The 24,207-nt window shown below is 42.3% G+C and overlaps 1 protein-coding gene across 12 annotated transcripts in view; it reads left to right on the top strand.

The window, feature by feature from the left end:
- Positions 1 to 24,207, top strand: part of LOC138758194 (TNFAIP3-interacting protein 1-like) — a 101,381-nt gene that overhangs the window by 63,188 nt on the left and 13,986 nt on the right. For 10 of the 12 annotated variants that reach the window (XM_069926781.1, XM_069926779.1, XM_069926780.1 and 7 more), the window contains 8 exons: positions 106 to 207; positions 2,931 to 2,996; positions 5,672 to 5,794; positions 5,980 to 6,108; positions 8,644 to 8,769; positions 9,659 to 9,784; positions 10,468 to 10,542; positions 23,154 to 23,321. In XM_069926781.1, the coding sequence (XP_069782882.1) occupies positions 106 to 207; positions 2,931 to 2,996; positions 5,672 to 5,794; positions 5,980 to 6,108; positions 8,644 to 8,769; positions 9,659 to 9,784; positions 10,468 to 10,542; positions 23,154 to 23,321 (915 nt within the window). The remainder of the gene's footprint in view (positions 1 to 105; positions 208 to 2,930; positions 2,997 to 5,671; positions 5,795 to 5,979; positions 6,109 to 8,643; positions 8,770 to 9,658; positions 9,785 to 10,467; positions 10,543 to 23,153; positions 23,322 to 24,207) is intronic. The other 2 variants (XM_069926782.1, XM_069926791.1) reach the window with 2 other exon arrangements.

Consider the following 24,207-nt stretch of genomic DNA (forward strand, 5'->3'; position numbering starts at 1 on the left):
TGAACGGTAAAAGCATTTGACATCCTTGTCAGTGGAGACGACAAGGTAGAAGCTAAAAGCATCAGTGGCAAATGGAAGAATTAAAAGTTTTTTTTTCCTTTGTAGAATGTAACTGGAATGGAAGTCGGAAACCAAGAAAGCCCTTCCACAGATGAAAAGGAGGTATTTGAAAGGCAGATTAAGACTTTGGAAAATCAGAGAAGAGAGGTATCGTAATATTGAAAATACGATTGAAATTAAGTTTGCTCTCTTTTGCATCTCTTTCTCTGATTGTAAGGGGTGCCGGGGAATGCTTTGTCTGACTTATGGAAGACTAAAGACAATTTCATGAAATATTACATCTCTGTTTAATTACATGACAATAAGTTTTACCTAATCTGATTTGAACATCCTCATTGCTATTTTACAGTTGCAGAGGTAACATGGAATTAAGGTGTTGAACAACTGTATAGTAGAAAAGGAGACAGAAAGCACTTTCAGGTGGCCAAAATATCCTGATATAAAGCCGCATATTATACCCCTATGCGGCTGTCAGGAGACCAATTGAAAGCACTGGAGGTGCCTGCGAGGCGAAGTTTGTAACTCTCCTCTGGGAGAGATAATCACCAGAGCACTGAGGTACCCCCCTGGCACATGAATGCAGCTGCGTGAAAGCGGCTTCTAAAGGGATGACAATCAGCTGGTGAGCGCCTGGCAGCCCCCCACCTCGCAGCTCCTGCCCCCCCCGGTGTGGGACGTCACAGGAGGGGCAGCCGGTGCAGGCTGTCCCCATGCTGATCCCACTTCCTCGCTCTCTCCCCACAGCCCTGTGCGATCCCAACATGGATCCCACTGCCCCACTCTCTCCCCACAGCTCTGTATCAGTCCCAACACTGATCCCACAGCTCTGCTCTCTCCCCATAGCTCCATGTCGGTCCCCACACTAATCCCACTGCCGCAAGCTCTCGCCACACCCCTGTATCAGTCCCCTCATTGAGAATGCTTATATTCTTTTCAAGAAAAATTACTAAGTACGAATTAATGTATCTGCTACTGAAAACAAATTTGCATATATGGATTCTAAAAATAACATTCACAAGCATAATAAAGGCTTCAAGTCATTTCCTCTCATTGTAATGCAAAATGTTTCAACAGAAACTTGTGTAATTGGATAAAAATTAATGCTATCCAGAATTCAAGCCATCAGCAGCTTCAAGCAACTGCCAAAATAGCAAATCAATGAAAATAAATAAAAAAAATTAAGATAAATAAGAATAAAAATAACAGGTAAAAAATAAGTGCATTTAAAATTGTAAATGTTCTCTGAAGTAACACATAAACCTTTGGTGAAGATTGGTCATGCTTTGGTTGCAGCAGTTGGGTGTAACAGCAATGGCATCACCCAGATGCCCCTCACCGTTAAGATGACTTCTCTTATCCCAGCTTAGGAAGAGTCACCCCGGTCATAAGCTTTTTCTATAAACCCAGGTTGGGTTGGGGGTGGGGGGGGATGTTAATTAACTATAAAGTTATTGTTAGTCTTTTGGATGGCTCCATGGAGGGGGAGGAACCTGCAGATGCAGCGGCAATTAAATGTTTTCAAAGAATGTGACTGAAAATAAAGTAAAACACTTTAAAGTTTATATATTCGTGCAAGTGATGTTTGTTCAGTGTAAGTACAGTATAGGATTTTTGTCTTTTACATTGTTAATTCTTAATACTGGTTAGACATTGTAAGTCTCAAGCCAATCAATCCCTGTAGGTACTGGATACCAGGGGTTTCACTGTTTTTACTAGGATGGCTGGTTAAAATGCTTGTATTGAAAAAGGAACTTTCAAGAGTGAACTTGAATGGAAGCTACAGAGGAGCATAGAATTCTGACAGGAAGAGCTTAAGTTATGGACAAAGTTAGTTAGAAAATATGGAGTGAGAAGCGAGCTCAAGTTTAAGCAGCCAGTTGTGAATATTGGAGGGTTTGTGTGGATTGAATGGCTAAGGGTTTACGTTGACTTTTTCTTCTAAAGAATAAATAGTTTGTTCAAGTCTAGCTTTATTCAGTCACATCCAGTGTGTAATAAATTAACATTATGCCCTTCTGATTGGAACAAAGCTGAACAAACATTTATTCTGGTGTAGTGTGCAATAATTCGAACAATCAAACTTCCTGAAAATACGTAGCAGGTTAGGCAGGGTCTGTGCAGACAGAAATAAATCTGATCCTTCAGGTGAATGAGCTTTGATCAGCATAGGAAATATGAGAATTAGAAGGGATTTGCATGGGTGCCGAAATTGGACCAAGGGTGTGATGAGGGAAGAAGAGGCTGTTTGCAAATTGAAGAAATAAAAATGGATCGAGAGCAGCCATTCTCAATGGGGGCCCTGATGCCCCACCCCCCCCCCACCCAGGCGGAGGGGAGGAGGGTGTGGAGGGGTGGGGCACAGCCTATCTAAGTAAAAGCCTCATTTTCTTTTCACCTTGGGTAACACAATTTTTTTTTTCTTTGTGTTGTCGGTAGGAGAGACTCATGGAGGAAAACAAAACTTGTCTGCTTCACAGGGAAGGGGGTCCAGAAACTTTGAACAGAGCCCCAAGGGGTTGAATAAAAGTTGAGGATGGCTGATTTGGTGGTATCTGATTGAGTTTGTCCTCGATCAGGGAAGCATTTAAGGACTCTTACTTGTGCACTTTATTGATTTTCTTTCTGTATTGCACAGTCAGTTCATTTACATTCGGTATCTGTTTACGGTTCTTTGTTTACATGTTTACGCTGGGTACAATTTATTTTATGCACTACACCAATAAGTGGGAATTCTGCCACACCTGCAGGAATAAAGAATCTCAGGGTTGTATGTGATGTCATGTATACACTCTGACAATAAATCGGAAATCTGAACATCTGAAGTGGCAATATATTTTTCAACTTGGATTTTGAATTTATTGTTGTGACAGCTTTTGGAGATAAATAAGCAGTGGGACCATGAGTTCAGGAATATGAAGGCACTGTACGAGCAGAAGGTAAGAAATTGCATCAACCTTTAGTTCTAGTTTTTTTTGTTTTGTGTTCTTATGCGAACACTTAAAATTAATCTTCAAAATAGAGTCACAGTTATGCAACATGGAAATGGCCCACTTTGTCCACGTCAACCTTTTAGCCCATCTGCATGAATCTCATTTCTGCATTTGGTCTGTATCCTAAATGCACTGCCGATTTATACATCTATAAGTTGTTTTTTTTTAATGTTGTGATTGAATCTGACCTCTCCATCTCCACTGACAGTGACTGCTAGATATCAACCCACTCTGTGAGTGCTTTTCCCTCAAATAGCCTTCAAAACCCCTTCCTCTCACCTTAAACCCCCTTATTGCACCCCCTCCACCTACTTGGGGAAAAAGATTCTGATTATCTACTTAATCTATCCCCTTATCGGGTTACCATCCTTTGCTGAGGGCAAACAAACCCAAATTACCCAATCTTTCCTCACAATTATTATCCTACAATCTAGGCAATATCCTGGTGAATCACCTCTGCAAGCTCCAGCACACCCAATTCCTTCATGCGGTGTAGCATCCAGAAATGCACACAATGCTCAAAGTGTGGTCTAACCAACATTTTGCAAAAGTGCAATATAACTTCCCAACTTTTATATTCCGCGTCCAACCCCATGAAGCCAATTATGCCATAACCCTTCTTCAACATCTTAGCCACTTGTGTTGCTGCTTTCAGGGATTTATGGACCTGATCCTTGAGATCCCTCTGTTTTTCAATGTTTCGATGTTTTTCCTACTTCTGTTTGACTTTCCCAAAATGCATCAACTTGTAGGTGTTGAGATTAAATTCCATCTCCCAACACTCTGCCCACATTTCTATCTGATCTATAACTTGTTGTAGACTTAGACAAATTTCTCCACACTCTACAACACCATCAATTTCCATGCCACCTACCCACCAATGTCCGTGCCACTCACCAACATCCATGCCGCCCACCAACGTCCATCCCACCAACGTCTGTGCCACACACCAACATCTGTGCCATTCACCAGCTTAACTAATCCTACCTCTTACATTCACATCCAGTTCATTAATATTTATCACAAGCATCTAGGGTCCCCACACCATTCCCAGTTGTACACCATTGATCACAGAGTTTCAATTACTAGCCACTACTAGCCTTTGCTCCTATCACCAAACCTATTTTGGAGCTAATCAGTGAGATTGCTTTGGATCCCATGTTCCTTAACCTTCAGGACCAGCCTGCCATGCAGTACTTTGACAATTTTTACCACTTCACCATCATCAATCTTCTTAGTTACTTCCTCAAAAAATGGCATCTCATTAATACCCTTTTAAAATGAAGAAACTGCATTATCCAGTATGCTGGCATCTCATCTGATGGGAAAATCTCCATCACAGTCCCATTACCTTGCCTCCCATAGCAATTTGCAATAGGCCTCATCTGGCCTTGGGAATTTATCAACCCTCATTTGTCCAATGACATCTAACATCTCCTCCTTCATAATATTAAAAAAATGGTGGAAATACTTGGGTCAGGCCACACCCATGGTCAGAGATATAGTGTTTCAAGTTGAACACCACCTTTTTAATGCTGACATGCTCCAGATTATCCACATACCCCTTCCCAAACTCATTATCTTTCATGTCCTTCCCCTGGCTGGATGCAGGTGACCAGAATTAATTTAGGACCTTGTGCCCATTGACCTAAGGAGACCCATTCTTTCTTTGGTCACCCTCTTTCTCCTGATATACTTATCTTGGGATTCTCCTTGACCTTACTTGCCAAAGATTATTTCAGGGCACCTCCTAATTTCTTCTGAAGTCCTCATCTGCACAGACTTTGATCGTTAAAGAGACTTCCCCCAATACCTACTAGATATTTTGTTGTTTTTTTTTTTAGCTGATCAGACCTTCAGTATCCTTTGTCATCTTTAATCACGGCACCTTTACTTTTTACCCTTGACTGAATGTACTGGTCATGAATTCTTACCAACCCTCTTTTAAAAGACTCCCGTTGTTTTACCCACAATCATCTGCTAATGAGCATATCATTAATAAATCCAAAATAAATTATGCAACATTTTTGGATTAAATTAAAAACAATAGTTTTATTATCCTTTTTCTGAGCATCTTTTGTCACGTGCAATTGTCTGATGCCCAACGAATGAACAGAGTAGGCTTAATTTAATGCAAGATTGTTCTTGTGCTCCACCTAGTGAATTATGTATAAAATTACACCTGCCCTGTCCTCCCATTGGCGCAGGACTGCCTTGGTCAGGGATGTGGTTTGTTTGCTGCTGCAGATCTACAGGGGAAGTGGGGGGGGGGGGGGCAAAATCTTTAAAAACAATAAATACCATTTGCTATATGTGTCAATCAACACGTTTGGTTTTGTTTATCATCAGCCTTGATATTGGTGCAAATAGTGGCGGCGGAGTCAATTGTATTATTTAAGAAAAGGTTGGACAGGTATATGGATGAGAGGAAGATGGAGGGTTATGGGCATTGTGCAGGGAGGTGGGACTAGAGAGGGGTGTTTGGTTCGGTGCGGACTAGAAGGGCCTAATGGCCTGTTTCTGTGCTGTAAATTGTTATGTTATATGTGATGTTAATTCTGACTTTATTGAACCTTCCATAGATATGTAATGGCTCTTTCGGTGTCTCTTGTGTTCCGCAGCTGAAGGAAAAGCTCACCAAGTATCAGCAGTCCCTGCGTGCTCTGGAGGAAGAACTAGACCAGAAGCAGAGGGATTTCGATAAGAATTTGTTACTGATGAAAGCCAGACTTGAAACATCAGAAGTAGGTGGCTTGAGAAACAAAATACATGTGGTTACAATCAGATGAGTCCTTCTCATGGAAGTTTGAACTTTATTTCAACCAAAGACTGTAGCAATTCCTATAACTCCATAAATGGGACTTAGAGTTGGTTGAAACTTGCCTGCAGATCTGCTTGGTTACGTTATTTTGGCTGTTCTCTTTTTAAGGAAGAAAAGCAGACACTAAATGCAAAATTGCTTGAGGCTGAAGAACGAAACAAGCATTTGAAAGAATGCCATTCTTCAACAGTCAGACAGAAGGAATACTATGAACATGAGATTGCTCGCTTGAATAAGGTTTGTAAAGTTGTCATTTCATTCATGTCTGTATGTTGATCTGCAGACCAGGGCAAAAACCACGCAAACAAATCTGCCTTTCATGAGTAAACCTGTTTCCCATGTTTGCAATGACAGGATCATCTGATCGAGGTTTTAAATGCATCTCTCTGCATTTATTATATCTATCAACATTTGTTGTGTTTTGTCAAAAACTAGAAATGTGCGGAAGCACAAGGGCATTTGTCAAAAAGTAGAAATGTGCGGAAGCACAAGGGCATTTGGTCAAAAAGTAGAAATGTGCGGAAGCACAAGGGCATTTGGTCAAAAAGTAGAAATGTGCGGAAGCACAAGGGCATTTGGTCAAAAAGTAGAAATGTGCGGAAGCACAAGGGCATTTGGTCAAAAAGTAGAAATGTGTGGAAGCACAAGGGCATTTGGTCAAAAAGTAGAAATGTGCGGAAGCACAAGGGCATTTGGTCAAAAAGTAGAAATGTACGGAAGCACAAGGGCATTTGGTCAAAAAGTAGAAATGTGCGGAAGCACAAGGGCATTTGGTCAAAAACTAGAAATGTGCGGAAGCACAAGGGCATTTGGTCAAAAAGTAGAAATGTGCGGAAGCACAAGGGCATTTGGTCAAAAACTAGAAATGTGCGGAAGCACAAGGGCATTTGGTCAAAAACTAGAAATGTGCGGAAGCACAAGGGCATTTGGTCAAAAAATAAAAATGTGCGGAAGCACAAGGGCATTTTGTCAAAAAGTAGAAATGTGCGGAAGCACAAGGGCATTTGGTCAAAAAGTAGAAATGTGCAGAAGCACAAGGGCATTTTGTCAAAAACTAGAAAAGTGCGGAAGCACAAGGGCATTTTGTATTCCGTTATTACAGAATAACTATATAAGATTTGTCCATCGTGTTCTGTTTAGCAGCATTATGGGATCCTCTCTAATGATTTTCAAAGGGATAGAACTTTATATTTAAATTTTCCAAAAGGTAATCGTTCAGCAGATCAAATGTATAATGGGCTTCTGTCAACCACAAAACATCTGGTTAACTGCTGTCAAATACTGCACTCCATACTTTTATGTGGTATGTGATATACGAGAGCCGTGGGTATTCATACAAAAGTACTGGAGCTGAATCCAGTTTGTGGTGACCCATGTGGCACAGAAACAGGCCTTTTGCTCCCCCCCTCCCATGTTTATGGTGATTATCACATGTGCACACAATGCATTTTCATTCTCCCTCCTCCTGCGCCAAATTGAGTTGATCTCCTCTTAGTCCTTTAAAAGTCCAAGTTGAGACATTTTCCTTCAATAAAGAGATCAAGGTGGGGACAGTTCATTGAAAACTCCCTGAGAATTGAGGAACAGCGGATGGGTAGAAAGAGACCCATGGAACAGACAAAATAAATACTAGAGAGGTAAAAAAAATAATTGATGTCTATACTACTTAGCAAAAAGCCCAACATCACAGTTAGAGGATTTTTAACTTGAGAAAAACATATGGAAAAACTGAAACAATTTAAAAAAAAAAAATCAATCACTTTGGTAACTGACTCACACAATAATTCCAAAACTCGGAAACAGATGGACTGTGTTTCACTGGATTATATCCACCAGTTTGCATTGAAATATCAGTTTCCTGCTGTTTCACACAACGTAGGTAGCCACAGAGGAGAGCTGTTTTGAAGATTTATGATTTGAAGTTCTGAAAGTATGGAACATATTTAGGTGCAACTCTTTGGCTTTCTAAGTGTCGCAGTCAGATTTCTTTCACTGCTCTGCCAGATCAAACCTCCATCTTCTGTGATGATTTCAGAAAGAAGCCGAGTGGATTTTTTTTTTTGGAAGAATTATCGCTCATTTGCATATTCAATAAAAATTATGTGCGTAACAACGATTAGGGTCCTAACATATCTAGCCATTAACAAGGTGGTAATGGTCCAAGAAACTTGAAATGGTAGAGAACGAGATGAAATAGCAACATAAATTCTGTAAATGGGTGAGTTCCATCACTGGACTAGGATTCAGACTAGGACTGTTTATGACCATCTCATTCCCTCGTGAGCAACATTCTCCCATAATACCAATGTGCTGTCACCTTTCTCTCCACCTCACCCCCCCACCACCTTCTCAGATACTGTGGGTTGTGTCGGGGGCGAGCAAGGCTGTTCTTCATTTGTTATATCTATCAACATTTGTTGTGCTTTGTCAAAAAGTTCAGTTGGTTCGACACTCGGTGAATCGCACTCTGTTTTCCTCGGTGGCTTTTCCCAGTTGCCAACAGTTTGGCTGGGGATTTCACTGGTGAGCCTGTGTGGATTATCTGCAGGGTTGTATCTCACGAATATTTAGCTCAGTAAAATTCAGAGGTCTATGTAAAGACACCAGATGGGAACACAAAAACAGTCCATCCTCATGTAGCAGACAAATCAGTAGAATGTAGGTCTGGGCCCATGTTTACTTGTGTGTGATTTGGGTAAATATAAAGCCCAGAGTAAGCTTCTGTGACTTGGTAGTGATGGATTGCATACCTTTTATTTTATTTTGTTACAGGCTTTGTCTGATGCTTTAAGACAGCAGAGTATTTTTTGCATGCCACAATGTTTTGATACAACAGAGATTAAGGGAAAGTCTCGACCTGAAGAACTGACAACACAGATAGAGATCCTCAAACAACAGGTATGCATTTTCCATTGGAAGTCATGTTTTTGAAGTAATGAAATATCGTGCTTCACTGATTACATTTTGGAAAGGCCCACCCCTTCATTTATTTTTAAAGTATTTATTTGAAATTTTCAGCTTGTTTTCAGAGCATCAAAATTTACAGACTTTTATGTCTAAAATGTGGCAACTATGCTTCATTAAAATTGGTGTATAACCATAACTTGAATATGTTGTGAATAAAAGATTGTTGGTTTGTTAATGTCTATGTGCAGGCAGTCATTTAAAAAAAATCATCGAAGAGTGATTTGCAATCTTTAATACATTTGACAAACATATTTTAGCTGCTGAATGGGTGATGTTAGGCTCGAAGGGTCGAATGACCTACTCCTGCTCCTATCTTCTATGTTTCTATTTCTCATTTCAGTATATCAGCTCAGACCGTTTAGATTTTGTGTCATCTGGGGCGGCACGGTTAACGCTACGCCTTTACAGCACCAGCGACTGGGACCAGGGTTTGATTCCCGCACTGGCTGCTCACATTCTCCCCGTGCCTGCATGGGGTTTCCCCAGGGGGTGGGGGGGCTCTGGTATCCTCCCACCTTTTGGAACGTACCGGGGGATGTAGGTTAATTGGCCCAAATGGCCCGTTACCATGATGTAGGTCTAAATTTAGTTTAAATGGCTCTGATTGAGGCCTCTCATTTATCTCAGCATGTCCAATTGGGCCTCGTGCTTCTGCTACTTGCACTCTATTTTCTTCTTAAAACTGCCTCAGGAAAGTGAAGTGCGTAACTGCAGAAAGGTAGCATATCTTATCAAACATAAAATCAAAAAGATCTGCCATATTCAATTTGTGCGCATTGTATTCCTACAAGCATTTGAAATATCCGGCATTCTGTTAAAGGTTCAGATATTTGAAGAAGACTTCCAGAGAGAGAGGTGTGACCGGGAGAGAATGAATGAAGAAAAAGAAGAACTGAAGAAAAAAACTGAGCAGCTGCAATCAAAACTGACTTTGCTTAACACGCGGGTAATGCGACTTTAATCGCTACTCGGCATTTCCAGTGCACAAAAGTGCTGGAGTGACCAGCAGGTCACACAGCATCTGTAGGAAGCAAAAAGCAGTCGACGTTTTGGGTTTGAGCCCTTCGGTAGGATTGCTGAAAACTGGGCAGACGCCTGAATTAAAAAGATGGGAGGGGGAGGAGCGCAGGCGAATTGGTAGTCGCTGATGGAAAGGGAAGGGAGAGACTGTTCTCGATCACTCTCTACCCTCATCTGCCTCACAACCGCTCCCTTTCCCTCCTCCAATCAGAGAGATGTTTTTCGCAGCACCCTGCCCTCTCCCCCTGCTCTCAGCACCGCCTCCCCCCTCCCACTGGTACCCACCTATCACCTGCTAGCCCATGCCCCTTCTCTTTCTTCCACCTTCGTATTCGGGTGTCTGATGTTTGTCACTCCTGAAGTGGAACTCAGGCCTGAAACATTGATTGCCTTTTGATTTTCATGGATGTTGAGAGACCTGCTGAGTTTCTCCAGCACTTTTTCACACTGCACTGGACTCCAACACCTGCAAACTTCCTGTTTGCCTCAACTTTGCATTGAGTTTTTTTCATTGTCTTTAGCTACTCCAATAAACCGATGCTTCTATTCCACTCACACAGACTGTCATGACATGTCTAAGGGAATTGGTTCTTGGTTTTTTTATCACAGCTTAAAGCTTATGAAGAAGACTTTAAAAAAGAAAGAAAAGAAAAGGACTTACTGGGGAAGAAACTGAAGAAACAGGTATGAGAATGTATTTTTAAATGTATACCATAGGAACCCTTTCCAGAGATCGCTTCCAATAATACAATAGAATGGTCAATTATCTTTTTATTTTGTGTAAAATATATACAGATTATTATGCACATCCAAATGTTGTGCTTTTCTAAGGAAATGTAACATTAAATGTGTGGACCTGATATTTCAAATTAATTTGAATGCCACATAAATTCAACCTATTCAGCCTTCTACTGTCAATCCCAAATTGGCGGAAAAACACCGAATGTCTGAGCGCGCTCCATTAACATTGACTTCTCTGGTTTCTGCTAACCTATACCCCATTCTCCCCCATCCCTCTGTCTTTCCACCAGCTCTCCTTCCCCTTTCACAGAGCCAAACCACCCCCCACCCCCACCCTTCCGCTTGTTTGCTAGTGTGCCCTGGTTATTATCATTGCTACAGGAAGTAGCCAATAATTTAATCTCTTCTCTGTTGTGATCTTGGAGAGAATTGTATTGAAGAATAGATCAAAGATTCCCATTATTGTCATGTAGTAATACATTAAAAATGTAATGTACATAATATAATTGAACTTCTGTCTGTCGTAAAACAAAGACTGGCAGGAATTTCTTTTGGTGGATTTGAGCCTTGTCTGGCACACAGAACAATAGGAGAAACAGAAACGAGAGAGTGTGACAAATGAATACATTCTGTTTCGTTCTGACCCCTTTCCTTCTAATTCATGTCTAAAGCACAAGACATCATATCAAATCCTTGCACCATCTACATGGTGTGCTCCAAGTATTTTGATGTTGGCTCCCTGCCAGAATTTAAGCAACCCTAACTTGCTATTGTCTGGTTATTTAATGACTTTATGATAAGTTAATTTATGAAGATAAGAGTCTGGAGTTTGGAAATGGAACTAGTAGAGAGGCATCTTTAATGAGTCAATGGCAATAAGTTGTGATCATTTTGGGGGGGGGGTGTGGCAAGATGTGTAGAAGAAAGACGTGTATTTCACCTTTCCTCAGCTGGATTACTAAATACCCAGTTTTAAAAAAGGATAAAAGTGGTTAGAAACAATATTTACAGTTGTTTAAATAACAGTGATTTATTATGGCAACTAATGTGAAAAAATCTAAAACTCAACTTCAGAAAAAATTACCATACAAAAGTGTGGAAGAACTGAGGCCTACCTCCATAGCTGAATCCACGGAATCATCGTTAGGAGCCTCCAAGCCTCAAAGGACTCCAGCCCGTTCGAGTTTGACCTCGGCGCTGACCCTGCCTCCGCAAGATGACACCGACACTTTGATGAATTCGGTCGTTGCCGACCCGCGTTCACGCGAAGCTGTGCGCGCAGGTGGCATGGCTGACAAGGGGACCCGCGAACCTCCAACCTTGCTGGGCGGCCCGGGGACGTGCAGTGTAGCGTCGGAGTATGTTCCTGCGCATCCGGCAGCTTTGCCTGGCTTGCGTGGGGCATCCCGGGTCTGAGAATTCCTAAACAAAGTATGGGCTGTGGGGGAGCCAGAACGCTGGCATCCCAAAGAGGTCGGGGTGCTGGCGTCGGGTGTCCAGACCCTCAGCCGTTCAGCTAAAGGATTTACGATGACTGAGGAAGAAGAGGAACTTACCTTATTGGAATTTGCCCAGGAGGAGGAGCCTGTAGTTAAAGAAGGTAGATCTCAAAAAGTGGTTGTGGAATCTGGAATGGATTCAGTGTTCACTGTTTTGGAAGGGATTGCTTGTCAAATGGATAATATGTCAAAACAAATATCAATTCAGATGAACCAAGGATTTATGGAGATGAAAATAAAAATGAATACCTTGTGTGATGAAGTGTCAACTTCAAGGAAATGACTGTAGTTAAGAGTGATATTAATAGATGCATAAAATAATTTGATACTGTGCAAGATAATTTTAAGAAAATTGAAACAGCCTTTTCTGAGTGTCAAAATCAGGTGGAACGTAATAGAGAAAAAATGGAAAAAGTGGAAGGTTCTTTTGTAGATTGGGGGATTCAAAGAAGAGACTTATTGAAGAAGATTGATTCGTTTGAAAATCAAAGCCAATATGAAATAATATGAAAATAGTTGGTCTTCCAGAAGATATTGAAGGTTCCGATCCAATAAAATTTTTTAAGCATTGGATCCCAGAGATGCTGGGTAAAGAGCTTTTTCTTGGAGGCTTGGAATTGGATTGGGCTCATAGAGCTCTGAGAAGAAAACCACTTCCAGGACAAACACTGAGGGCAGTCTTGGTTCGTTGTTTAAAATACCAAGACTGAGAAATTATTCAACTTATGGCAGTACAGAAAGCACGGCAGAGTCAGTCTCCATTAATGGTTCAAAATAACAGAGTGTATTTTTATGCCGATTTGAGCCAAGAAGTTATTAGAAGATGACGAAAATTTAATATGGCTAAAGATGTTTTGCGGGGAAAGGGCTGCAAGTTTGCTTTTCATTATCCTGCAGTTTTGAAGGTTTTTTATGGAAATTTTCAATCTCAATTCTTTGAGAATGATCATGATGCTTTGGTTTTTGCTAATTCTTTGCCGGAACTGCGAAGAAATGGGTGTTCTCCTCCGTTGTCTCCTAAGAGGAGGGTAAATGGAAATGGAAATGGGTTTGGAAAGTATGGAAAGAATGGAACGAAAGAAGAGTTGACACAAAGTCTTCTTGATGTTGAAGATCCGGAGCAGTCGTTGGGTTTGGAATCATTGGTTTGAATATATGGACTATATTTGATTGTGTTTAATTAAATAATAAATATATATCTGGCTGGGGGGGGGGGGGGGGGGGGTGATACTGAAAACTTTGATAGTCATCTGCCGCTAGTGGGTTTACCACATCTAGATTTTTAGGATATTACTACCTTTGGTGGGTTTTTTTGTGTTTTTTTTGAGGTTTTTTTTTCTTTCCCTTTTTTTTGAAGAATTATAAAGGGGAGCATTATTTTATAGTGTGTAAATATATTAGTAGTTAAAAAGATGTCTAAATTGAATTTTGCAACTTTTAATGTTCAGGAATTAAATAATCCAATTAAGAGAAAGAGAATATTGGCTTTTATAAAGTTGTGATCATTTTAGGGCAGTCATTCCCAAAGTGGGTGGAGGAAAGATCCAGGGCAGTGAGGAAAAGGGGGTGGTCAAGTGGAGGTGAAGAAAAAGGGGGCGGTCCAAACATTTGTTTGCATCTTGATGACGTGGTCTGGACAGGACATGCTCGACACACCAGTCAGATCAGACACCAGGCGCCATGGGGACTGGTGATCATTTCATTTTCACGTCTGTGAGGGCCAAAGCTTGAAGTTTGCAAGCATCGCAAGTTATCTTCAGCTGAGGATGGTGACTGGCTGGAATGGCTCGGGATGGCGGCCGACCACCCGGGACAGTGACTGCTCAGGATGGTGACCGACCGCTCGGAGCGGTGACCAAACGTTCGGGACAGGAACCAACTGCTCAGACGTGACTGAATTGAAAAGGCGAGAAATGCCTGCTATTTGAGATGTGTGAACCTGCAAGAAATCTGACAGACTTCCTCATGCATAACTATTCGATTTTGTGAGGGGAGTGAAAATGATCTGCTATGGTTTCAGTTCCCAAAATCAGAAAAATCAATGCACAGGAAGGGGACTGACCACATTATATCAAAACCCGAGCTGTTTCATGCAAGGTATACCTGCAGTTACACCTAACTGTAACTTCTAATGTTAAGTACAGGTAGTTCTTAAGTATTATTTTGTAGTTTCACATTCGTATTTGTATTGTTGCATCAGGTACCTATTCTAGTAATATTTCTTTTTTTCTGCTGCATTTTGCTGTGAAAGGCATGATTTTTACAACCAAATATTTTTATTGCAGAATAAAATATGACGGCAGCATATCATGCAAAGCAGGCAACATAGTGTGGAAACTGTGAAGACAATGTAGTTACAATTGAGATGTATTGCTAAATATCTTGGTTTACTATAAGTTTTATTTGTGAAATACATACGCTTGTTTACAGTGTTAGATTAGCTGTTGTTTTAAATTTGAGGTAGACCTAACACCAAGAAAGAGGTGTGTGTTTGTTGTATTGGAGACAGGAGGGGGTGGAGGGATGTGGCCTGGGAGTCGAGGGGGCAGCAGCCCGATAAAGCTTGGGAACCACAGTTTTAGGTGTATATTCTGGGGTAGACAGGTCCTCAGTTGCCCTTGCTAGAACATCTGATGTGTGCTCTTTGATCTCTTTCTGAGATCACGAGTCACATTAACGCTGCTAAAAGGAAGTTCAGGCTTTTCAGACAATAACCTCTCCTCTTCGCGCAGAGCTGAACACATGTTCAGCAGCAGGAAGGAGCCAGCCCAGTGGTGCGTAAAGGAATCATCAAATATTTATCAGATAATTGAGAGCAGATTCACACTGGTTGTTGCTTCAATTTTACAGCAACATTGCTATTTGTACTGTAAAGTTACAAAAGTGTGTATAGAGAGGTGGGACGGGTTGTGAAGGACTTTGTCTTGACTTCACAGCTCCTACACATGTCCATTACTCCCAAACATGGAGCACCCAAGGTATTTCTCTTAGAGTATCGCATCACTGGGAGGAGGATGGTAAAATGGACTCTCAGCAAGAGATTGCATCAGCTCCATTCACAGCTGAAGCTCAGTGAAGATCTACAACTGAGAAGCAGCTGTATTTCATTAAGAACATTGGCACCGAAGAGTACCAATGTACTGAGGTTAGGTGAGATACAAACCAGAGTACATGGGTTAAGAGTGAAAGGGGAAGGGTTTAGGGGGAACATGAAGGGGGGAACATCTTCACACAGAGAGTGTGAATGCGGGCTCAATTTTAATATTTAAGAAGAATTTGGACAGGTACATGGATGGGAGACGTATAGAGGGCTATGGACTGGGTGCAGGCCAGTGGGACGAGGCAAACAAAAATGGTTTGGCACAGACTAGAAGGGGCCTGTTTCTGTGCTGTAATGTTCTAAGGTTCTACAAAATATGCCACCTACATTATCCACAGCGCAGAGAAAGTGAGGACTATATTATTAATGCCTGCCAAAGTCAGAGAGGCCCTAAACATATCTCCTTCTAGGCTGGACCGGAGATATTTCTGACTCACTTGTGCAGAGGAGGTTTCTCTGTTCCTTCTGTCTCAGAGAGAATGCTTCATTCTATCTTGCCACCGAGCTGCAGTTAAATTGGATAGTTGATTTGTGGTGATGTTGAGTGTCCCCATAGTGCAGAGTCCCAATGACTGCAGACACATTTCTTTATTGCATGTCCACCTGAAGATTGAGAGAAACGGGAATGGATTCCACGCTCAATATCCAACAATTTGACGGCATTAAGAGTGGATTATCCAGGTCTTTGCCCAGTATAGGCAATTTGTTTGCCATCTGAATTGATCTCCCATGGAAAAGTAAATGCTGCTTGCAGTGGGGACCACAACTCCCAACTGAAATCCATTTAACCAGAGCACTGAAGCAATTCTTCCACTGAATGGGATAGTCTGTATGACAATCAGTGCAATCAAAGCAGGTTTTGATGCTCATTGTGATGTGATGTAATATTGTACATCCATTCCAGTTTGAGGGCTCAGCTCCTGCCAACAGATATGTACTGAGCAATGGTAGAGCAGGGGGAAGAGAACTGATGACCTCAACACCATCTTTATCCAAGTCTTCACGCCTTGCGTGTGAACGCTCTGTTGCTTTGTCAGTGAAGGCCTGGCAGGGGCCTAGTGACCCCTATGGAAACAGAGCATCTTTCAACCTCCTACTCCAGGGCACTGAAAGAAAACCAACAGCCCGTTCTCTCCTGTCAAACTGTTACTGAATAACTTCCAATATTACAAGAGGATATCAGTAGGATGCAGAGTTGGGCAGAAAAGTGGCAGATGGATTTCAATCCAGATAGGTGTGAGGTGATGTATTTTGGAAGGACAAACCAGAAGGCTGAGTACAGGGTTCATGGTTAATTTCTTAAGAGTGTGGATGAACGGAGAGACCTTGGGGTTCAAATCCATGCATCCCTTGAGATTGCCGCACAGGTTGATAGGATAGATAAGATGGCCTATGGGATGCTGGAATAGAGGGATTGAGTTCAGGAGTAGAGAGGTCATGTTACAACTCAACAAATCTCTGATAAGACCACACTTCGAGTATTATGTTCAGTGCTGATCACCTTATTATAGGAAGGATGTGGAAGCTATGGAGAGGGTGCAGAGGAGATTTACCAGGATGTTGCCTGGATTGGAAAACAAGTCTTATATGGTGAGGTTCACAGAGCTGGGGTTTTTCTCTTTGGAGTATAGAAGGATGAGAGGAGACTTTATAGAGGTCGACAAGATTCTGAGAGGCATAGATAGGGAGAACAGCCAGCACCTGTTTCCCAGGGCAGGAATAGCAAAGACCAGAAGTCGTCTGTACAAAGTGAAGGGAGTGAATTTTAAGGGAGACATCAGGGGTAAGTTTAAAAAAAAATAAACACAGAGTTGCGGAATGCCTTGCCAAGGATGGTGGTGGAGGCTGAAACATTGTGGGCATTTAAGAGACTCTTAGACAGGCACATGGATGGAAGAAAAATAGAGCGTTATGGGGTAGGGAGGCAGTTCACATTCAAATATACATATATTCATTCTCTTTTATTTATATGTATAGATAATTACACAAGCCGTTTCCCTTTCCCCCCCCCCCCTCCCCCTCACACATAAAACAAGACCACTCACTCAAACTTCAACTAACAACAGCAAAACTTTTAACACCAGGGAAATAAATAACAAAGGGCAGGTCGGTGGGCGGCCACTGGGCTGATATTCATTCCTGACATTCCTTGATTGGGATCAGTGCGGGGGAGAGGAAGCCATAGCAAGGAACAGAGAAACGAGCCCCTTCGTTGTTGACACTACTTCCCGAGCCAACGCTCTCAAACACACCAACTCCTATAATGAGGCAATGTCTCAAGTCAGGCAGACAGCCTGTCGACACTTCCACCTGGTGTTTTTACCACCGGCATTGGGAAGTCAATGTACCTTTGATAAAGAGCTCCACGCCATATATTTGTCCACCCGTCACTTCTGTTACTTTTTGGAAGGCAGACACTTCACCATGTTCACAGACCATAAACCTTTGACCTTCATATTTTTGAAGGTGTCAGAGCCCTGGTCAGCTCAACAACAGGAGCAGTTGTCCTTCATTTTGGAATTCTCTACCAGAATAGTGGACATTCTGGAAAAGACAATGTAATGGCTGATGCACATTTCTGCTGGAGGTATCAGCTATGGACTATGGATTTGACTCTGTGGCTCTTGCCACTGCCCAAGCACAAGATGTGAGATGGCGTCATAATCGCACCTCGATAACCAACCTGCAATGCAAGGATGTGCAAATCGATGCCGACAGCATCAAGACGCATTAACGGGACATCCACGGCCAGTAGTTCCAGCTTCGTGGAGACGTCACATTTTTAATTCTGTCCATGGTCTTTCTCATCCAACCATTAGATCAACCATTCGTCTGATTTCAGACAAATTTGTTTGGCATGGTCTGAAGAAAGACATCACGCAAATGGCCAGATCTTGTGTAGCTTGTCAAAAAGTCAAAATCCATCAGCACCGCTACAACCTTTCCCACTGGTAACTTGCCGCTTCAACCATGTCCATGTGGATATTGTAAGACCAATTCCAGTTTCACAAGGCTACAGTTATCTCTTCACGGTGATCGATTGATTTACAAGATGGCCCGAGGCAGTTCCCATGGCAGATGCTTCTATAGACACTTGTGCACAAGCGTTCCTTAAATTCCTGGGTGGCTCGCTTCGGCCTACTGGTGCACATCAGTTCGGACAGAGGACCTCAATTTACATCTTCATTATGGACGGCCTTATCTCGGCTGGTCAGGTCTAAGCTACATTATACAAGCGCATATCACTTACAGTCAAAAGGGATGGTTGAACGATTCCATCGTCACTTTAAATCTGCCTTAATGGCCCGTTTGGACAGTGCCAACTGGGCAGACGAATTACCACGGGTGTTGCTCAGCATTAGGACAACTCCAAAAGAGCATCTTCCCACTTCGTCGGCGGGGCTTGTGTACGGCACGCCATTAATGGCTCCAGGGGGATTCGTTCCACATGGATCCAGTAAAGATGAAAATCCCAAGGAGCTGCTGGGTGGACTAAGGGATACCATAGGCAAATTAGCCCCTGTACCACCATCACCACATGGCAAATATGTTTCTTTTGTACCACACGAACTAAAGGACTGTGAGCACATGTTCGTACGTAGAAGAACACAGGAACAGCCCTTGCAGGTGCCATATGAGGGGCCATACAGCATGATGAGGTGAACAAGGTCAACCTGCATCTTGGACATTGCTGGGCAGCCTCTGTCATTCACAATTGACAGGCTCACACCTGCCCATTTTGATGAAACTGCCCCAATTTAACAGTCTGGCACAGAGGTCCATTTCCCAAAAAACTACCAGGTGATGGTACTGATTCTGGGATGGGGGGATGTTTAGATAGTGGTATTATAGATAGGCTACAACTCCCAGAAGTGTAGTGAACTGGCACAGGACAACATCATGATGTGGCGCACATGGTTCAGTGTTTTAAAAGAATATACGTGTGACTCGAGTAAACGAGTTCTGATTTACCTGCAACTCTGGGTGTGTCGTGATTTCGCGTTGATCAGCCACCCCTGCATTTTCAGTGGCTACCGTCTAAAGTTTCCATATTGCATGTCACATCTTGACATTGCTTCAAGTTCCAGTTCCAAGTATCTAATGTTTTTGTTGTCCACAGTGAACAATGTCTTGTTCATTCATTGCTTTCTTTCACTCTTTCTGACCCAGACCAAAATCCTGGCCCTTCCAGATATTATTTTAAAGAAAACGGCAATTTTCCCAATAAATACTTGACTTGTAGATCACTATAATGAGAGCAACTTTAAATATATTGCTGGCTCTCGGTTTTTTTTTCTAAGAATAAATCAAATGCTTCAGCCAAGAGTATCCTTTGGATATGGGTTAGACTTATCAATGTCAGTCAATAGAATTGGACTGATTGGAGACTCATCACTTTCCTGTCTATTCACAGACAGACAACAAAATGAATTTGAAATAGGGCGGCGGTGGGGGGGGGGGGAAGAAACTCGAATAATCTGGCAGCTTCTCTGAGGTGACATTCGCTGATTATGTGTGAGATGCAAAGGGAAAGTTCGTGCAAGACAGCAAAGAAACAGGCAGCAAATAATGGAAATTGCTTTTAAACACATTTCCGCCCACTGTTAAGAGAGGAAGACACCAGGTGTCTTAAAGCACTGCTGGTTCAGCTGCTTTGATTTTTGTCAAAAATTTCAGCTGCATAACTAAAAGCCCCAATTAAAGTGGCAACAGACCAAACTATGTCAAGAATGAGACGATGTAGCTGCACTCTTCTTCCATTCTTGATTTTAGGAGTAGTAAATAATGTTTATCAAAACCATATCATTTATATATAAACTGAAAACTGAAAACCAATCAACTCAAATTCCAAAACTCCAAAAGTTTATTTTTTTGGGTGAGACATGACGTCACATTTGATCCACTGTGTTCAAGTGTGACTACAGGGAATCAGTTTTTACAAAGCAGAAATTTGTCCACTGGTTAAACTTTGAGGGAAAGGAGAGCCCTGATTATTTATTTATAAATTGTCATTTTTTTTTTGCCATGCGTTACTGCAACTTTGTTATAAATTGCGTTGCGGCCTTCTCAGAATTTGCATTGAATGCTGCGCTCTTCCCCTGCTCGCCTGTCCAAGCCCCGCCCTCACCCCACTCGCCCGCCCGAGCAGTGCTGCCACTTTCTCCCCGCTCAGCTGCCCGAGCCGCACTCTCTCCCCGTGCTCCCTCTGGCAAATACCCTTTCAGCAGGGTCGCTGAAATTCTGCTGGAGGGCAATCCCTGTGTGATCTCCGACCATTTACAGGTGAGGTGAGAGCTCGGGCTCCCAGGCAGGATTGGCGACAGCAGTGGGGAGGTGCCGGGAATCGGCGTCAGCCAATACAAGCATTCTGCTAATGCTGCTGGGCTGCTTTAGAGAAAGTTCCCGAATATCCAAAAAAAGTTGCTTAACCGAGATATGTCTAGTCCCGGGCATTTCGGATAATCGGGAAATTTACTGTACATCACGAACAGCAGGGGTCCCATCACCAATTTCTGCAGAAGACCACAGGTCTCCAACCTCAATAACAACTTTTCACCCTCTGCCTTCTGTAGGCTAACCAATTCTGAATCCTAACTATTGATTTACCATGCATCTATACCTTCTTAAATGTTTGACTGAAATTTATGTAGACAAATGCACTGCCCTACCTTCATCAGCCACCATTGTCACCCCTCAGAAAGTTCTATCAAATTGATAAGATGTGACCTGTCCTTCACAAAGCCATGTTGACTGTCCCTAATCAACATGACTTTCCAAATGTCCATAATTTCTATCCCTAAGTGTCATCTTCAGTAGCTTCCCTACCACTGATATGAGGCTCACCTGCCAATAACTTTCTGGATTATCCCCATTTGCCTTCCTGAACAAAGGTACAATGTAAGGTGCTCTCCGCTCCTCCAGGACCTCTCCTGTGTAGATGAGGATGCATGGATCTTAGAGTCCCAAGCATCTCCTCACTTTTAGTAGCCTGGAATATATCGGGCTTCAGTTTATTACTCTTCAAAAGATCCAGCTCCACCTTTTCCCCTGATCTCAAAATGTCACAAGACATTTGCATTCTGCAAACTATGCTCCCTACCCCTCTCTTCCATTGCCTTTCTCCTGGGTGAATATCAATGCAGAACACTCATTTAGTATCTTACCAACTTAGAACACAGGCCCTTCAGCCCTTGATGTTGTGCTGACCTATATATTCCTACCAAAAAAATAACAAAACTCTTCCTATCTCATAACCATCTATTTTTCTTTCATCCATGTGTCTGTCTAAGAGTCTCTTAAATTCCTTCACTGTTTCAGCCTCCACCACCATCCCTGGCAAGGCATTGCAGGCATGTGTAAAAATAAAACACCCCTAATATTTCCCCTAAACTTCCCTCCCTTCACTTTGTACGTATGTCCTCTGGTGTTTGCTGCTTCTGCCCTGGGAAAAAGACACTGGCTGTCCACCCTATCTATGCCTCTCAGTATCTTATCCTTCTTTGCTCCAGACAGAAAAGTCCCAGCTCTGCTAACCTTGCCTCATAAGACTTATTTTTCAATCAGGGCAACATCCTGGTAAATCTCTGCACCTTCTCCATAGCTCCACACCCTTCCTGTAATGAGGTGACCAGAACTGAACACATACTCTTAAGTGTGGTCTCACCTGAGGTTTGTAGAGTTGCAACATGACCTCTCAACTCCTCTACTTCTTTGACTCCAGTTTATAGTCAGGTATCTCATACATTTGTTTTAACAACTTTCCCTAACACATTTCAAAATTTGGCATATTTTCTGCTGTCTTCTGCATATTTTAACACAGCACCAACCAATTCCTGCAGAAGGCTGCTGATCAGGAAATGAAATGAGGTTCTTGTAGGTTCTGTTCCCCAATATAAATGATGCTCATCTTTGGTTGACTGACATAAATTGGAAAAAACTGCACACAGCACCGATGATCGGGACTGGGTTTGAATCCCGCACTGTCAGTAAGAGGTTTGTATGTTCTCCCCGTATCTGTGTGGGTTTCCCCGGGGGCTCCGGTTTCCTACCACCATTCAAAAACATAACGGGGGTGTAGATTAATAGGGCGTAAATTGGGTGGCGTGGACTCGTGGACCGAAATAGCTTGCTACCGTGCTGTATGTCTAAATTTAAAACTTAAGGGTCCCATCTGTGGTGCTGCTGGAAAGTTTTCAGTATGCATATGGTTGTTTTATCAAGTTTGGTTTATGATAGAGTGAAGGTATGCTCAAGTATCTGCTGAGTAATGGACCCATGGTTGATAGTGGACAGAGGCCACAGGTAGTGTCAGACTTGCATACTAAAGACATATGGACTGCCATGCACCCCTCTGCCCTTATCACCATAGCAGTGCCTGTTGTATGCCTATCGGCGCTAAGGAAGAAAGTCTTCCAGTCTGAGATCTGTTTCTCATGATCTTTGCTTCATCTGTGACGGCTGCAGATTGTGGCCATCGGGAACTACACGAGTCGCATTTTAGCACAGACTCTCACTGTGTTTCAGAAGTCAATTTTCCAAATTTCATCATTTGTTTTATAGAGTTTCCTGATGGGGTGTTAATGTCAAGCACAATACCCATGCAGTGCACCTATATGAGAGTGAAAACTTAATTTCTGGTCAATGGCCCCTCTTTGAATGAAGAGACCGAAGGTATCCGTACGGGATACAAATGCAATTTCTAAGTTAACGTGAATGCAATTGAAGAGAGCAATTGAACTATTTTACTGAATGTAAGGGATGGGAAATGTAAGGCCCATTTTTATTGTGCTCCGAGGAAGAATGTGGGCATTAGAAGATGCAAGGTTCTGCTGCTGCTTTCTTGTTCTAAAGACAGGAAGATGAAAGCCCAGCACATACATGACCGTGACACAAAAAGATGAAGGTTGCTGCAGTTACAGTGTGGATAACTTTTGCTTTTTGTGTCTTTCTCTCAGGCCAGGGAATTTTCACCGTCTACTGCCACCCCTTGCCTGCCAGTTGCTTACACACCCTGTGCACCATACAGTAATTATGGACATGCCCCCTTCGGAATCCCTATCCACTGTCCAGGCCCAATGTTTCTAACAGCACAGACTGTAACCGAAGGCTATCAGCATCCAAAGGTGAGTGATGATTATTCCAGCCAAGAAAATATTTGCAATTAATTTCTAACATATCTCATTCCCAGAAAGCAAAAGTAAAATGCAGGGAAAACAGCGTCCATTTTGCTTTTAATTTAAAGTACTCACGCCCACATAATTACAGAGCTTGGAGGAAAAAAAATTCCCAAGTTCTCCCATCACTAAATTCTCACTTCGCCACATTTCTCACTTCCTTGTTGTCTCCTTGATGAGGGGAATCTGCTTTTGCCTGCAAATGACCTTGCGTGACTGGAATGCGGAACCGGCCTGGGCTCAGATGCAGGGCAATCCCATCTTGGAGGCAAACATTGCACTCCTGTTGCGATTTAGTTTAAGTAAACAAAGGCAAGAAGTTTTAATGGAACATCCCTCCTCCACCCCACCAATAAACCACCATTTACAAAGTATATCTATTACTATACATAGCAAGTTCTTAAATGACATCATCTTGTTTAACATCGTCTCATTAAAACGTTGATGAGAAAAATACCACAGTATTTTACCGCTATATAAAATTGGTTTAGTTTCATATCATTTTCACTTTAGTAGCACTTTCTAAGAATGTAAAGGCAAAGGTTTCATTATTGTCATGTAATACTATATTTAGAATGTAACATACGTGAAATTCTTTAACTTTTATCTACCGTAAGGCAGACAGTCGCCACTTTGTCCAGAGCCACTCACAGAAACCTGGTGTTCCTAGGCGGTCTCCCCTCCAAGTCCTGACCAATCCTGTGCCTGCTTAACTTCCGAAATCAAACAATCCCAGGCGTATTCAGGCTATTAGACACTGTTCAGGCTAATTAACCAAGTAAAGTGAGGACCTCCTGTAATTGAAATAGTTGAAAATTGAGCAACTTGCTATTTG

Source organism: Narcine bancroftii, chromosome 3 (genome assembly GCF_036971445.1).
Source record: "Narcine bancroftii isolate sNarBan1 chromosome 3, sNarBan1.hap1, whole genome shotgun sequence".
In the NCBI taxonomy this organism is placed as follows: Eukaryota; Metazoa; Chordata; class Chondrichthyes; order Torpediniformes; family Narcinidae; genus Narcine; species Narcine bancroftii.